Source organism: Raphanus sativus, chromosome 9 (assembly GCF_000801105.2).
Source record: "Raphanus sativus cultivar WK10039 chromosome 9, ASM80110v3, whole genome shotgun sequence".
Classification (NCBI taxonomy): Eukaryota; Viridiplantae; Streptophyta; class Magnoliopsida; order Brassicales; family Brassicaceae; genus Raphanus; species Raphanus sativus.
This window is the reverse complement of record NC_079519.1, coordinates 22533701-22549753: the sequence shown is the minus strand read 5'-3', so window position 1 is coordinate 22549753 and position 16053 is coordinate 22533701. Positions and strand designations below refer to the sequence as shown.

At 36.4% G+C, this 16053-nt stretch overlaps 4 protein-coding genes and 1 long non-coding RNA gene across 7 annotated transcripts; 3 read left to right on the top strand and 2 right to left on the bottom strand.

Moving 5' to 3' along the window:
• Positions 1-516: 516 nt before the first annotated feature.
• On the top strand, positions 517-2351 carry LOC108823798 (LRR receptor-like serine/threonine-protein kinase ERL1). The gene has a single exon (XM_018597080.2). It carries the CDS (start codon positions 856-858, stop codon positions 2053-2055), a length of 1200 nt encoding a protein of 399 aa, XP_018452582.2. The 5' UTR covers positions 517-855; the 3' UTR covers positions 2056-2351.
• Positions 2352-3413: 1062 nt separating this feature from the next.
• On the bottom strand, positions 3414-6363 carry LOC108828604 (LEC14B protein). Of its 3 annotated transcripts, none has more exons than XM_018602347.2 (10): positions 6214-6363; positions 5426-5937; positions 5199-5318; positions 4970-5047; positions 4717-4893; positions 4538-4615; positions 4293-4471; positions 4056-4214; positions 3918-3978; positions 3414-3832 (listed from the first exon to the last, which is right to left on the bottom strand). In XM_018602347.2, exons 2-10 carry the CDS (start codon positions 5879-5881, stop codon positions 3641-3643), a joined length of 1500 nt encoding a protein of 499 aa, XP_018457849.1. In that variant the 5' UTR covers positions 5882-5937; positions 6214-6363; the 3' UTR covers positions 3414-3640. The 3 variants fall into 3 exon arrangements, with proteins under 3 accessions (XP_018457849.1, XP_056851078.1, XP_018457848.1); XM_056995098.1 differs by having other exon boundaries at positions 6091-6310; XM_018602346.2 differs by having other exon boundaries at positions 6126-6309.
• A 549-nt stretch (positions 6364-6912) lies between these two features.
• Positions 6913-8538, bottom strand: LOC108823707 (F-box/kelch-repeat protein OR23). The gene has a single exon (XM_018596976.2). It carries the CDS (start codon positions 8416-8418, stop codon positions 7135-7137), a length of 1284 nt encoding a protein of 427 aa, XP_018452478.1. The 5' UTR covers positions 8419-8538; the 3' UTR covers positions 6913-7134.
• A 3388-nt stretch (positions 8539-11926) lies between these two features.
• On the top strand, positions 11927-13559 carry LOC108824358 (probable 2-oxoglutarate-dependent dioxygenase AOP1). Its single transcript, XM_018597771.2, has 3 exons — positions 11927-12417; positions 12827-13157; positions 13233-13559. The coding sequence occupies exons 1-3, from the start codon at positions 12044-12046 to the stop codon at positions 13479-13481; spliced, it is 954 nt and encodes a 317-aa protein (XP_018453273.1). The 5' UTR covers positions 11927-12043; the 3' UTR covers positions 13482-13559.
• A 666-nt stretch (positions 13560-14225) lies between these two features.
• Positions 14226-15476, top strand: LOC108826542 (uncharacterized). The gene is made up of 3 exons (XR_001945474.2): positions 14226-14475; positions 14962-15031; positions 15159-15476. It is a non-coding gene; the product is annotated as an uncharacterized LOC108826542 (long non-coding RNA).
• Positions 15477-16053: the final 577 nt, after the last annotated feature.

Genomic DNA, 16053 nt, shown 5'->3' with positions numbered 1-16053 from the left:
AAAACATGCTAAACTCCATAATTTTATGGATACCAAAATGGTAGAAGTAAATTGACTTTTCCAAAGAGGTTAAAACGAGTCTATGTTTTCTTGTCATTTGAAATTTATTAAAACCAAAAATATAATACTGAGATAAAATACTTCTCTTACTCATCAAAATATATGGGAACGATTTCTAATTAATATTGATATGTAAGTTAATGGAGACAAATTTATAAGAACTCTTCAGTGTAATTCAAGATAATCATGCATGTAGAATCCAAGCCATCGTGAATTTGGTAAACTTTTTTTATTAAAAATTTGTTAGAATTATTCTCAACAAAAAATTGTTACTAAACAACACAAGTACTGTAGCTTGACGTGTCACGGACATCGCAATTACGTGGAACATGACTTACGACCCCACCACCAGAAGCTCTTATTTCGTGCCGATGTGTCACTCCGAACCTTAGGCTCGGACGGCCGTTTTCTCTGTTACAGAAAAACTACATTATTGTAATATTTCACTGACACAGTCGAATCATAAATGCAAAACACTTTTCTCATTCTAGAATTTATTACTCTTTTCTTCACAAAGTCACCAAAAAAGCAGAGGAGGAAGAAGAAGGACGAAGAAAGAATACTCAGCTCTTGATTTCGCTTCCTTCTCAAGCCATCTTGATTACCATTTCTTTTGTCTCTCTCTCACTTCTCTCCGAAGAAATCTTTTTCCTTCTTCTTTAAATCATAAGAATCCTTCAGCTTACAAACACACCATCATCTCTTTCCGACAGACACGTACGATCCATCTGGTTTGTGTCTAAAAAGGTCTCTGGTTTTATTTTAAGCTGTAACGGCTACGTAGCCTGAAGAAAGATGAGATTCCCTCCTTTGAGTTTTGTTCCAGTGCTTCTTCTTCTTCTTACACTACGGTGGGGGCTATTCACGGAAGCGATGATCAACCCAGTTGATTTCTTGGCTCTGCAAGCCATACGAAAGTCTCTGGATGATCTGCCGGGTTCCAATTTCTTCGACTCATGGGATTTCACCGGCGACCCTTGCACCTTCGCCGGAGTCTACTGCGACGGAGACAACGTCACCGCCCTTAATCTCGGCGATCCCAGATCCGGGTCACCCGGTTTATCAGGTCGGATCGACCCGGCCATCGGAAAGCTCTACGCTTTAACGGAGCTCACAATCGTCCCGGGTCGGATCATGGGCTCCTTACCCGACACAATCTCTCACGCAACGAATCTCCGGTTCCTCGCAGTCACCAGAAATTTCATCTCCGGCGCGATACCGGCGAGTCTCGGCGAGCTTCGCGGCCTCAGAACGCTCGATCTGAGCTATAATCAGTTAACCGGGTCGATTCCTCCGTCAATCGGATCCTTACCGGAGCTATCCAGTTTGATTCTGTGCCACAATCACTTGAACGGATCGCTTCCTCGGTTCCTCTCTCAGACACTGACCAGAATCGATCTCAAACGCAACAACCTCACCGGTGCAGTTTCTCCCACGTCTCTGCCTCCGTCGCTACAGTACTTGTCACTCGCTTGGAACCAGCTAACCGGACCAGTAAACCAGGTTTTACTCGGATTAAACCAGCTCAGCTACCTCGATCTCAGCTTAAACCGGTTCACCGGCGCTATTCCCGGTCAGATCTTCGGTTTCCCGATCACGAATCTCCAATTACAGCGCAACTTCTTCTACGGCGCGGTTCAACCGGCGAACCAGGTGAATATTGCAACTGTTGATTTAAGCTTCAACAGATTCTCCGGCGAGATTTCTCCGCTTCTCTCCAGCGTACAGAACCTATATCTGAACAATAACCGGTTCACCGGTCAAGTCCCGGTTACCTTCGTGGATCGGTTATTGGCATCGGGTATTCAAACACTATACCTTCAACATAACTTCTTGACGGGGATACAGATTAGCCCGGCGGCGGATATTCCGGTGAGCAGCTCTCTTTGTCTTCAATACAACTGTATGGTTCCGCCGGTACAGACTCCGTGTCCGGTTAAGGCCGGTCCGCAGAAAACCAGACCCACAACGCAATGCAACGAGTGGCGAGGGTAGTAATGTCATTTCTGGTGGTTATGGGTTGCCGGGTCAAATGCATTTTTCTCCGGTTATTTTGTTACAACTTTCGAGATTCGAGGGCCGGGTCAAATGTATTTTTCTCCGGTTATTTTGTTACAACTTTCGAGATTCGAGGGTAAAAAGAAAAACTATTCGTTTATTCGTTGGTGACTTTGTGATTTGAGAATCATATAATGCAATGTATGTTTAATTTACGGCTGAGAATCATATAATGCAATGTATGTTTAATTTACGGCTTCGAATAAAACGAGCAACACCTATGTATTAAGTAACTTACTCGTTTTCAATCTGTTTTTTTTTTCACTTTATTTATTTAAGACTTCTTAAAGTTCTAAAAGTACTTTTGAGAACATTCACAATCTTTTCCTTAACTTTTTTCGTAAATGATTTAACATTTTACCAAAAAGAACCTTTGTCACTAATGATACTTTAAAATCTACAAAAGATGATTTTATTTTATTTTCATAGTTAAAACTTTTGAAAGTTACAGGTAAACCGAAACCTAAAAGCAAAATTCCATACCAAACATAGCTATGCTATTTGATAATTGAATGACTTGATAGTTGATACTTAAATTGTATTAGATGATTAATAATAGTATTAATCTGTCTCAATTTTAAAATTATGTGAAAAGCATCTTCCTTCAAGAATTGATCAGCATTTTTATCTTATGCATATCTAAGATTCTTCATAATACATATTATTTTTGTTTTCCATAAAAACCATCATTTATATAGTTGTTAAGCGTTGATTGTAAACACAATTACAATGATTAGTATACTAATTGGTGAAAAAAGTTTGACAAATTTCCTTGTATTATAATCAAAACAAACCTTTTTTACTTTCGAGTATCAGACCCACTTTGGTTAATCATGATGCAAATGTTCTAACAACAATTTAAAGTCGCAGTGAATGCAAACAAGAGAAGGAACAATTGTGTTTATGATTTCTATTTCTGTATAGAAAGACTTGTCGCCACCATCTTAACTTCAAAACCACCAGCGACTGCCTCTCAAAAGCATCCAAAAATTAAACTTCTGCATCTGCATCCAAAATTTCATCCCTTGTCTCCTCATCAAAATTATCTGCTCATCAGTCTTATATGACTTATAATTACAAATGGCTTCATCACTATGGTCCTCAGCACCAAAAGAGTCTTCCAAAACTTTCAAGACCTGTTTAGCAGCTTCAAAACTCTCAAATATCTCCATTTCTTCCTAAAACATGAATCCCTTCTAAACAGATTATGGTAATTATATATTTTTTAATATGCATGGTAAGCATACCATATAGTAGTACTACATTGCATAATTTATTATGTTAAACCAAAACCATGACAAACATACTTTTATTAGTACTACATTGCATGTCATTAGAATACACAAATATAACCTCTTTAAAAATGGTTGGAGAAGAGAAATAGTTTTTCTAGCACAACAACATACACTGTAACATAGCCTTTTGTTTACCTTAAAAGCCTTATTTGATGATTCTCACATGTGTTTTTATATATAAACTTACACAGAGACCCATATATGTGTATGTGTAGAGGTAGATTTGCTCAGTAGTAGAAATGTCTCCTTCGAACCCTCTTCTTGCTCATGATCGGCGCCTCACCGCTCCCAGGAAACTCCCATTTCACGAGATCACCGTCCCACGACGAGCTTATAAGCGTCGGGTAATGCGGATGCCAATTACAGTCTCTCACAGGTGAGTTATGGTGCTTTAACACTGCCGCTTTATCTCCACTTTCCTAAAACACACATACATAGATTCCAAGATTGATCAATGGAAGATTCAGCTACCAAACTGAAAACATAAAACCATAAAGCCATTACCAAGTCATATATGTAGACAGAACTGTCGTTGGATCCTGTGTAGATGTACTTTTGGCCAGTACTGTAAACACACACAAAGAACCAAAAGAATCAGACACAAGAACCTAGAGTACATTATTGAAGTTTGAGAAGACTGACCTATGTGCTGGAGAGAAGTAGCAACGGATTAGAGTACGCAACACTGAGTGACCTTTATAAGTGGACACAGACTGATCATAAGGGTGCTTTAGATCCCTTGCCTCCGAAGGGTAATCCATCCATCTGTAATCCCATTCATAGTTCCTGTGCACATCATGCCTGTTATAAAGAAAAACATAACCAACAAATTCAACCACATGATATCATGCAACCAATAATGTACAAGATTGCTGTTACCTTGCAGGTGCGGTTGAGGACATTTTTCTGATATCCCATAACTTGATGGTTTGGTCCTTGCCATTTGATATGAAATAGCGACCATCTCCACGGCTATCGATAAATGTAACACCTTCGAGGTGTCCCACTAGAACACCAGCTGCCTTGTCTCTCCCAATGAAACAGCGCCTATCCCATACCTATTTTGTGCAAATGAATTCTCAACACGGTTCTTTAAGAAGACAAAACAAAAGATTGTAAGTTACCTTGCAGAGATTATCATCACCTCCAGAGAGAATCAGGTTTCCACTTTCATCGGCAAAGCACACAGTATTCACATCAGACTGCAGCAATGGAGAATACACTATCAGTATTGGAAGAAAACTTCCAGTTGAAAGCGTGAATGTAGAGCTACTAGGGAACCAAATGAGAAATGATTTGCTACCGTGTGTGCAACAGTCCGGAGTGAAACTCGGTTTGCTTCAAGATCATAAACATAGATGGAATCATCACTGCTCCCAGCAACAAGTTCTCGTCCATCGGTTGAAAATTTCACAGAGAATATCCCAAAGGAGTAGCCTCCATCTTCATCAGAAGAGAAGTCTAATCCATCATGGATCTCCTGCAAAGTATATCAAAAGTTAATTAAACACCATTAAGAAGCTGCTCTTACTAACAGAGTTATTGTGGGTTCATACCGTAACATTTGCATGAGACTCGGTTGTACCAGACCCAACATCGACGATGTGAACAATAGGTGACATGCTTGCATAGACCTGCAAAAATTATCAAAAGGATTCATTATTCCTTTCTTTGGACCATAAGAAGAAAGAAAGTTAACAAGACAAAACTACTTTCCCTGCATCACTATAAAAATCATGTGAGACTTTTTTCACAACTAGTTGAATAAAAGATACAAGAACTCACCAGGTTTCGCTGATCAGGGGACAGAGAAGTGTCAGTAACAGTCCAACGCAAGCTTTTTGTAAGAATATCTTTTTGAACTTTCCAACCTTTCTCTACATTGTAAATCCGAATATGGCTTCCCTGAAAGTAACATCCAAAAAAAAAAAATCAAGAAAATGTTTCTCATCTTAAAAATATATTATTTAGATAGCACAAGACCAGACATGAGACAGTTAAACTAACTTAACCTGAAAGCCAGCAATGAAGAGAGACCCATCGGTTGAAAACTGAGAGACATAAGCTCGGCTGTCCATCTGATCCACAAGCCAAGGACCCTTAACAGGCAAGTATCTGCTTAGTATATGGCAACAATCAGCTGAAGAAAACCTTCCTCCTCTTCCAGAGAAGTTACTCTCACGACCAGCCAACATCCTGACAGTGGAAACAGGCAACTGATGTCTCCCGGGGACTTGACGGCTGAACCGTTGATGAGGACAAGACTTGAGCTTAGTGACATGGCTGATCTCATGGTCTAAATCAGCCAAACGCTCACTTGATCTGTTGTGACTACCGCCACCACTGTTGCTGCTACCACCGACACCAAAATAGCCTTTGCCAGCATCGCATAGGTCGGATTCAATCTCGAGTCTACTCATTGCATAACCCATTTCATCAGTATCAAAGTCAATTGGTCCAGGAAACATTATAGGAGATAACCACCATCGAAGAACATTCGCTTGTACCCCCACACTCACTTCACCTGCCAAAACACCATTACATATAATTATAATAATCAAGTTTCCATCATTAACAAAACCCAAGTTTCCAAATTAATCAAAGTAGTCGTCTTTATCTAAAGAATATGCACACAAAATTGCATCAAAACCCTAATTGCACAAAAAGATGAAATCACCGGAGACATCGAGAGAAACCCAGAGATGGGATCACCTAAAATTGAGAACTTTAGGAGAGCTGATCCTAAATCTGATCGCGAATTTGATTGAAAAGGAGTTTGGATTTGAATGATGTGATTTACCCGTACGAAGAAGACAAGACAACTCGTAACTGAGGAAGTTAGAAGTTTTTGCCTTTTTCAACAAATTTTGAGCGGATATGGTTTTGTCGTCGACGTGTGTCTTGGTGAAGCGTGCAAAGCTGTATTGCCACGTTAGACTTTGTACATAGATACAGAAGTGTCACCTCACTCCATATCATTGCTACCAATATTATTATTTTATTTTATTTTGGTCAAAACTACCGATATTATGTTCAGTATGTTATTTATTACCAACAATACTATGTTCAGAGTATATATCCACTACATATGAATCGTACTATATAAACATAGTAATTTCAATCTGATGGTGTATGATCACTAAAGCGTATATTCTGATGCAACTTTGGAAAATGAGATTGCATCAGATTTTGAATACCAACTAATACTAATAGGTAAAATTGTCTGGTTCATAGCACAAACAATCACATCAAATGCTATAATAATTTAGTGGTAAGAGACTTGTCTTGTGGTAGGAAGCAGGAACTGTCTTCTCTTCTATGTTAAAACCTTTATTACACAACCTGTTGTAAATGTAATGACTGAGAATCAAACGAGGTAAATTAAGAAACTAACTTGGAATGAGAGTAGATAAAGAGTTTTTCACCTGCTTTTATATTATACATCTTCCACTGTTCTAAATAATTTTCTTAGAGACAATACGTGACATATACGAGACAATGACCAAATCCTCCATTGTTTAGCAGTAAAACCCATAGTGTGATATGTATTTACAATATAACATATTACCCATACTTCATTCTTTTTTTTTTAACCTGTACATACAATGTAAAGGCAAACAAAGCAAACGACACTATAATACTAAACTGCACTGTTCAGAATCAGAGCTGACACAATCAACCGCACTTATTTCTTCTTCTAGATCATCACGTGTGATGAGAGTTACAGTCGGATGGTGCACATAACCGTGGTCCTGAAATCAAGCTGGTGATTAAACGGCGGCTTAGCAACAACAGATCTCCAAGTCTTCTTCTTCGGATCATACACATGAATCATCAAAGAACCAGCATTGCTCCTCTGTCTAGTGTGCCTCGTCTCCACCAGGTTATACCCATCCAAGAGAATCATAACATGTAACTCACCATTCACCTCAACAAAACCAACCGGTTTATCAAAAGCACCTTTCTTCGGCACGCTCGACTCCTTCACCCAACGATTCGAACCCATCTCGTACCTAAGAATCCATTCCTTATCCAACATGAAAAACACAGACTTCACAGCAACAATCTTCCCTAGCTTTGCTCTCTCTCCCTCTCCCCACATATCTCCAACCAAACGCCACTTCTCCCCGCCGCCACCGTCGAGCTTCATCACCGCCCCGTCTCTACAGTACTCATCAACAGGAAGAACACCGGAAACAGTCCTCGATCCACAATACCCACCCATCACCCAAAACTCTCTCTCGACAACGAAACCGACACAACCAGCTCTAAACCTAGGCAACTCACTCATCTCTCTCCACTCATCTCTCTCAACATCATACTCCTCAACAGAACTCATCCTACTCCCAGCAGCGCCGAACAGCGAGTGCCGCGACCCTCCTCCCGCGACAACAATCCTCCTATCCGGTTTCACCGCGGCGCAAGCGAAGCTGCCACGTGGAGACAGCATCGGAGATAACCCTTCCCACCTCGAGCTCACGAAGCTGTAACGGAAAACAGACGAGCTAGGGAGAGGACGATCGAGAGGGTACGACCTCGTGTCGAAAGCCGAGCCTCCGAGGACGTAGAGATCCGATCCCAGCCCCACGGCGACGAAGTTGCAGAGGCCGTAGACGTGAGGGTTGCAAGGCATCAAGGGGAGCGATCGCCAGGAGAGAGTGGCCGGATCGAAGAGGAAAGGAGGGGAGATGGAAGGATCTTGAGGGAAGATGCAGAGGAGATGAGTGAGGCGGTGGGGGTCGTCGTCGCGGTTACGGTGGCGGAGTGAGATTAGGGTTTTGGAGGAGAGGAAAGCGTACCATGATTTGGAGGTTGATTTGAGGCGGGGGATGTGTGGGTAAGGGATGGAGGAGAGGATCAGACGAGCGACGTCGTTTGATAGGCCTGGGATTAGGGTTAGGGTTGGGTCGATTCGTGGCTTGGGGCGTGGGAGATAAGATCGCGACGACGATGACGTGGATGATGATGAAGACTGTAAGCGTGAGGAGAAGATTGGTAAAGGCATGGTTTGTTCGGGGCGGGTAGAGATCTCCCGCGTAGTTTGTAGGGTGGCTTTGATTGATCAGTGAGGGAGGCAGAATCTTCAGCGCGAAGATGGAAATGATCAAAAGACTGATTCTGATTCCTCGGCTGAGAAAAATGATTTTTTTTTTTTAAAAGGTAATCATGATCAGGGTGAGGCTTCTTGGGCCTATATGGGTCTTAATCGGTCCTAAACTGGGCTTAATTCAGGTTTTTCATTTGATCGCATGTTTCCCGGTTTAGACTCAGTTGAATGCCGAATCATCAATATGTTATCAACACACGTTAGAGTTCATAAATCATAAAGGAAATACTTTCTGGTGAATTTATAAACCACTTATGGATAATAAAGCCAAAAAGAAAGTGAATTTGGCAGGAACTCCCCTATACTTTTCTAATTTTGCCATACTGATAAATCATTTTTAACTAGAAATAAATTAATGTTGACTGGTTAATACATTGGCACGGGAGTTGAAATGAATGCAGTAGTAGTAGGATATATAATTGCAGAGAACAGATTATTCTTCGTGAGACAATTCATGTCTATATCGTCAGACATGAAATTGTAATTATTCGTTTCACTTAGTTTTGCACCAGCACATAAACCTATTGCAACTAAACCAGTCAAACTTTAAATAGCATTACTGTTTTCGATTCTGGCATCTTGCAAACCAACAAATCCAAAAGTAAACTTTTTTCGGATTCTGTTCAAAAAATATTAATGACATATTTAAAATATAATGAAACAGTTTTAGAAATTAATAGTTATATTATATATGTTTAACGTTTTTTTTTTATAAATTATAAACTCTAAATTAATCAATACTATATCTAAATTTAAAAGTTTCAGATCATAATTAATGTATATATTAAATTTTTAATTTTTTTTTATTTTTATATTTGGACTCCGTTCGACTGCTCCATTTATACATGCTATTAGATGGCCCCGCCTATTATCGACTCAAAACACTATTAGTCGTTACAATAGCATGAAAATAAATACTTCACTTATTTCATAAACACCTGTTTTTATAAGTTCTACGCTGCTACCACACCTGCTGAAATAACCTAGCTAGTATTTTTTCAAGAAAAAAAAATGAAATTAATTTAGTTCTAAAAAGGAAGAAATTAACCTACTTGGTGTCAAATAACAGTACTATTTACGATCTTGGCATCTTGCGAACAGGCCCGGCTGAGCCTTGTGCTATACTAATTTTTTTTACCTATGTTAGTGAAAGATTTTAAACATTGGACCCTTAGTTTACAAGAATTTCAAAAAAATACCCTAAGTATAAAGAAATATTGATAAAAACATGAGGATCCAGTGCTCTTCCAACTCCAGTACTACCCCAAAACAGGTACTGCTTGCGAACGAACAAATCCAAAAGGTAAACGGATCTACATGTCGATTTGAAAACGCTATCTATCTAGCTTTTTACTGTTTCTTATAACATGTGGAAGGAATGTTTTAATATGTGCCTTTTTTTCTTCTTTTTACATTTTAGATCATTTTCTCTTTAGATTACTACAATTTAGTTCACCACTTTCTAATTATGAATTATCTAATCCTTCTAATACTAAACATCATCATTTTTAGTTTGATAATCTATTTTATTGGTTAAAAATGTAAGATAAATAAAGAAACAAGTAAAATAAAAAAAAATTATTTTAAATATTTAATTTATTCATAACTAAAAGTAATATCACTACTTTGTTATTTTTATTATTTTCAATGATTTCATTGACAAATTATATATTTATTTTAATATTAGCTAAACTAAAGAAATAAACTAGAACACAACACAGAATCTATACATAAAATCTCTATAATCATAGAGAAAAACAAAATTCCAAAGTAACATTAATTCAATAAAGGTCTAGAGCTAAAGAACGAAGACTAACTTATCTCTTTATCATAGTGTATTAGCCATAACAAGCAGAAGACGAGAAATGGTCGAATGATAAATTCCGAGACAAAACAGTTTCTCAAACACAATTGAGTGCAATTAAGAACAAACGTAAAGAACCAAGAAAACGAGTTAGAGAAAGAACAATTAACAAAAAGTCAAAATCGCTACGAATCAGAAAAACACATGCCTTAACACACCATAGGCACAACCACCATCTAAAAAGTAAGAAGCACATCATAAACTAAACAAATATAAACAAAATGTCTGTGCCAACAAAGAACCACCAAACTTTGTATAAAAGGGACCAAAACTCTAAGATATTTAGTATACTAAAGAAAGTAGGGAAAGAAAGAAACAACCGGAGGAAAGAATGGTATATAGAATAGAAGGTAGCATGAAAGCCACGGTTTGATAAACATGAGGTGATTTACACTCGAATTAGCTCTTTAATGTAGTTTTACACTGTTTTTGTTTGTATATGCAGTGATGTTCTCGAGTCAAATATTAATACACATCAGAAGTTTCAAAAATCTTTCCATGTAACTGTATTACAAGAAAACTGAGAGACACTAACTGTATATGACATAATAAAAGAACTAGATAGACTGTATAGTTTAATGAATATTGAAAGTGCAAGATGGATATAATACATAAGATTAGTTCATACAAATACTATGTTATATTTATGAAGGTTTTTCTTTACATAGAAAACTGTATTATCAGCTCCTTTATCAAAAAAAAAAAATTACAGTTTTTTTAAAAATATTCAACGAATTTTCTTTTGTGCAACATAATTATTCAATGCATAGCACACATTGCACACACGTAGGGTCGGGGACATTGTGCAACATAATTATTCAATGCATAACATACATTGCACACACGTAGGGTCGGACAAAATATCCGTAAAATTTGATTTATCTATTATTCGTTCCGATTTAATCCGAAAAATTTAAATATCCATAACTTTACGAATTGAAACAAATACTAAAATTCAATATCCGTCAAATAAGGAATGAATCAAAAATACTTATTTTAAAAAGATATTCAATCCGATCCGTAAATATATGTATATATAAAATTATATATAATTTATATTTCTATATAGATTTTTAGTTATTTTATCCACTAAATTAATTAGTTGGTCATTAACTTTTTTTAGAAAATGTAATTTTCAAATAATTTATAAGGAAGTATTATTATTTTAGATTAAAAAATCTTTTTTAAAAATATTTTTTTTTTAAAATATATTTTTTTACCGGATCGACGGATCGGATATCCAGTAAAATATACTGATTTTCGGATATTTGTAATACCGGATATCTGGAAGATTACATATCGAATCGAAAAATTGATTATTAGTACGGAGCGGATCGGATCACGGATATCCGTTCCACCCACACACGTATACGTTATACATGCAAGTAGCAGCGTTACACTTGTTATTAATTGTGGTCATTACTCTCAATCAACAAACGCTTGTTATTAATTGTGGTCATTACTCTCAATCAACAAACGCATTTATTACATAATTATTTAATTAATAAAGATATGCATAACAGCCAATTCAAGCTAGCATCTCTGATCACATACACTAGTTATAGAAACTCGATTCCACAAAAAAAAAAAAAGAACAAGTTGGTATTTAGGCCAAAATCAAGAAAGCAAAACTCCACCAAAATTCTGAAAATCAAGAAAATGGATCTAGACTCTCTTCTTCCTCTTCAGCTCCCAATCATCGATTTCTCCGATCAGAACTTAACACCAGGAACCTCAAAGTGGGATGAAGTGAAGTCTGATGTCCGTAAAGCGTTAGAAGACTACGGCTGTTTCCAAGCTTTCGTTGACAAAGTGTCAAACATAGACCTTGACAAGTCTGTTTTTGAAGCCATGGAAGAGCTATTCGATTTGCCGGTTCAGACCAAACAGAGAAACGTGTCGTCTAAACCGTTTCATGGGTATTTAAGTCACAATCTTTACCAGAGTTTAGGGATTGAAGAAGCTAACGTTGCAGAGAAAGTCAACGACTTTACTCGGCAGCTTTGGCCTGATCATGGAAACAAGAGTTTTAGGTATGAAACTTAGTAACTACATCATCTGTTTTCTCAAAAAAAAACTACATCATCTGTTTCAAACTAGATGTAGTTTAAAAGAAAATTCAAACAAATTAAAAAGTTGTTGAATTTTCAATTTTTACTTTATTTGATTATTTAAAATTTATAATATGCTTTATTTAATTAGAGATAAAAGAATTTAAAAATCGTATTGAAACTTTATAAAATCTAAAATGTATTGAAATTATAAAAAAAATACTTTATTTTGTAATAAAAAAATTATTCTAGAGCGCAATTTAATATAAAACAGATTCTTTATTTGTCTTTATATAATTATTTGGTTGACCAACGCAACTATTTGCGTTTCAATTCTTGAAAACCTTTCAAGAATTCGTTTTTATCAAATTATATATTTGTGTTGAAATAGTGAGACGATGCACAAGTTCTCGAAGCAGTTAGTGGAGTTGGATGTGATGGTGAGAAGAATGATAATGGAGAGTTTTGGAGTAGATAAGTACCTTGACGAACATCTGAACTCTACAAACTATCTTTTCCGAATGATGAAGTACACAGCACCTCCTGATGACGATGTAGAAGAGACAAAGTTAGGTTTACGTTCTCATACCGACAAGAACATCCTCACGATACTTCATCAGTATGAAGTTGATGGTTTGGAAATTAAGACCAAAGACGAAAAATGGATCGAAGTGAAGCCATCTCAACATTCTTTCATCATCATGGTTGGAGATTCTCTCTGTGTAAGTTACCTCCTAACTTCACATAAATGCACAGTTTAAAAAAAAAAAGTAACCATCTAAATGTTGATGTTATAGGCACTTTTGAATGGTAGATTGTATTCTCCATATCATAGAGTCTTGATGATGGCAAACAAAACAAGGTATTCGACAGCAATGTTCTCTATTCCAAATCCAGGAGTTATCATAGATTCACCCGAAGAACTTGTCGACGAAGAACATCCTCGTATGTTCAAACCCTTTGAGTATATTGATTTCCTTAACTTCTTTCACTCGGAAGCTGGTCGTAGAGTTGAATCTACTCTCCATGCTTTTTGTGCTCTCTGAAACATTTAAACTTTTATTCACAATAATTAATGTAATGACTTCAAATTTTATGGTATAAGTTTTGCCCCTTTTTCTTTTCATGTTTTTGTAATTTGATATGTTATCACATGCATATAAACATAATGTGACAGACACATGACATGCAAGAGAAGAACAATATCTCATCTAGCAAAAGTTTCTTTAAGTACTAGACAATTCTCATTCTTTGGTACAATAAGTGGGTTATTGACAAATTTGAACCATTAAATCTGGAGACAAGAAAGTACATGTGCGGCAGAGTCCAGGTACCACAAATTTTGAACCATTAAATCTTGCTATACTTGTATACAGTATTTGTAACAAAGTTTCAATGTCTTTTGCTTCATGGTACAATGAACTTTTCTCTTAAGAAAACTCTGTACTTTTCAAAGAATAACTGAATTGAATCTCTTATTTAGCTATAACAGTTTATGGCATCATGATTGAAAAGTTTTTAAAGTGCGAACATAAATTATATTGAAATTTAATTATATAGTTTAATAACAAATTAATTGTTGAAAGAAAAAAAACTAATGATTACTAATATCTATATCTATTTATATAAAGTATGGTATACTCCCTCCTTGTGCTGTCACATAGGATGCCAGGTCAGAAATTCGAGTTCCCTGGTGTTGACACGTGTCCCCGATCAAAAACGCGCCGTTTCATTAATGTTGTTATTACGTGGGCTTTTGATCGTATTGTATATGCTGTTGGGCTTAATTGCTGTCGGCCCGGCCAGGACACTTCAGGCTAACCCGAATCCGTATACGTCAAAACATGTCTGTTCTTCGTTTCACTTTGTTCTGCGGCGAGGTGACGATCGAGTTCCTCTGATTTCTCGAAACGGATTGCGTTATGGATTCTATGTGTTTAATCCCATTAATACAGTCGCCCACTACAAATTCTTCCATGCATATTTTGCGTTGGCGAGATCTGTAATCTCTGGGTATAAATACATCTGTATTATTCTGCTGTAAGTCTCGATCTTTTCTTCTTTCTACTAATCATCTCTCATATACAAAATCGTTCTCAAAGTTCACTGATATTGAAATTTATTTTGAACCTCATCCTGGTTTAGTCTATCCTCTGAATGGGAGATGATTTCTTTTTTGATTTTGTTTGTGGATTCTGTTAAATTTATTCATGTATTGTTTATCAATTTTTTAATTCAAAAGCTTCGTGGTGGTTGATTTTGTTTCAGATTGTTCTTTTTTTTTTAATTCCTCTCCCTTTGATAATCTCCTTTTATGTTTCCCCTTCGATTGATGTTCATTTTCTAGGTCGTAAGATCAACGAGTCACATAAAAATAAAACACTTTATTGGCCTTTTACTGAATTTTGCAGCTTCGTATTGTTCTCAAAGTTCATTGATGATCATATCTTTCTCAGCTTCGTTTAGATTCCACTCAAGATAGGGGTAGTCAAATAATCCTTTTTATTCCTCTTGAAATTGATGCAGGTGACCAGCTTGATAACAGGCTCATCTTTTGCCAAAGATTCTGACTTTCTTCAACAGATTCAAACAAAGAGTTGAGTTTTCTTTTGGTATTTGATGAGTCTATTCTAGGTTTGATTCAGTGAAATAATTATTGGTGTTATTTGCGCTTCATTGCAGCTTATGTAACTTATCGTAAGTTGACGTTTTTTTGTATTCAGGGGTTTATAAGGATGACACAAAGTGGTCAAGAAGAAACTATGGCATCTCAACATTCCAGTGCTATGGTTGATATCAATATATTGCTGTATAAGATCAACTTTGTTATTCATTGAATTTTTATGCAAACATCCGTTTGTTTCGTTTTTCGTAATAAAGTGGGTAATCTATAATATTGTGAAACTGCCGTATAAAAAAAATTATTCACTGCTTTTTTCGTTCGACAATTTCAAAAAGATAATGATGAAAATACCAAATTGGAAAATTGATAATAACAAAAAAAAAAAATTACGAATCCCTGAGTTGAATTTAAACGTTTTATCAAACAAATATTAAAACTACATATATCATAGAAGTGAATTCTATGGTTTTTTTTTTCTTTAAATCAAAAAATTCAGTTTTGTGAAATTAACAAGGTATTATTAACGCAAATCAAGAATTAAAAGCTAATAAATGATCAAAACAATTTTTTGCAAAAACAATAGTTTGAGAAACAAAATATAAAGAAAATACACGGGTTTGTCAATCCTATGATTGTACTTACATATTTGTACATATTTGAGGACTCAAATATTCACACCTTATATGGTTTTATGTAGATTTGATGTGTGAAAAGCGTGGGAAGAACCATATTTGTTTGGTTTTGGCCTGACAAGAGAGAGCATGCTGGATATGTTGAGAAGGGATTCAGAGAAGCTTTATCTCTCGGTGGTGCACTGAACAGAAGATTGAGCAACCGTCTGGATACATCAACAGCAGGTGCAGATACATGGCAGTGGAACACCACTTCTGAAATCTATTCTTTGTCAAAGTTAAGCACACACAGTCGTTATTAATGTTAATCCTAAATTGGTTGCAAGTATAGGCTATGTCCAATAATTGATAAATCTGCTCCTG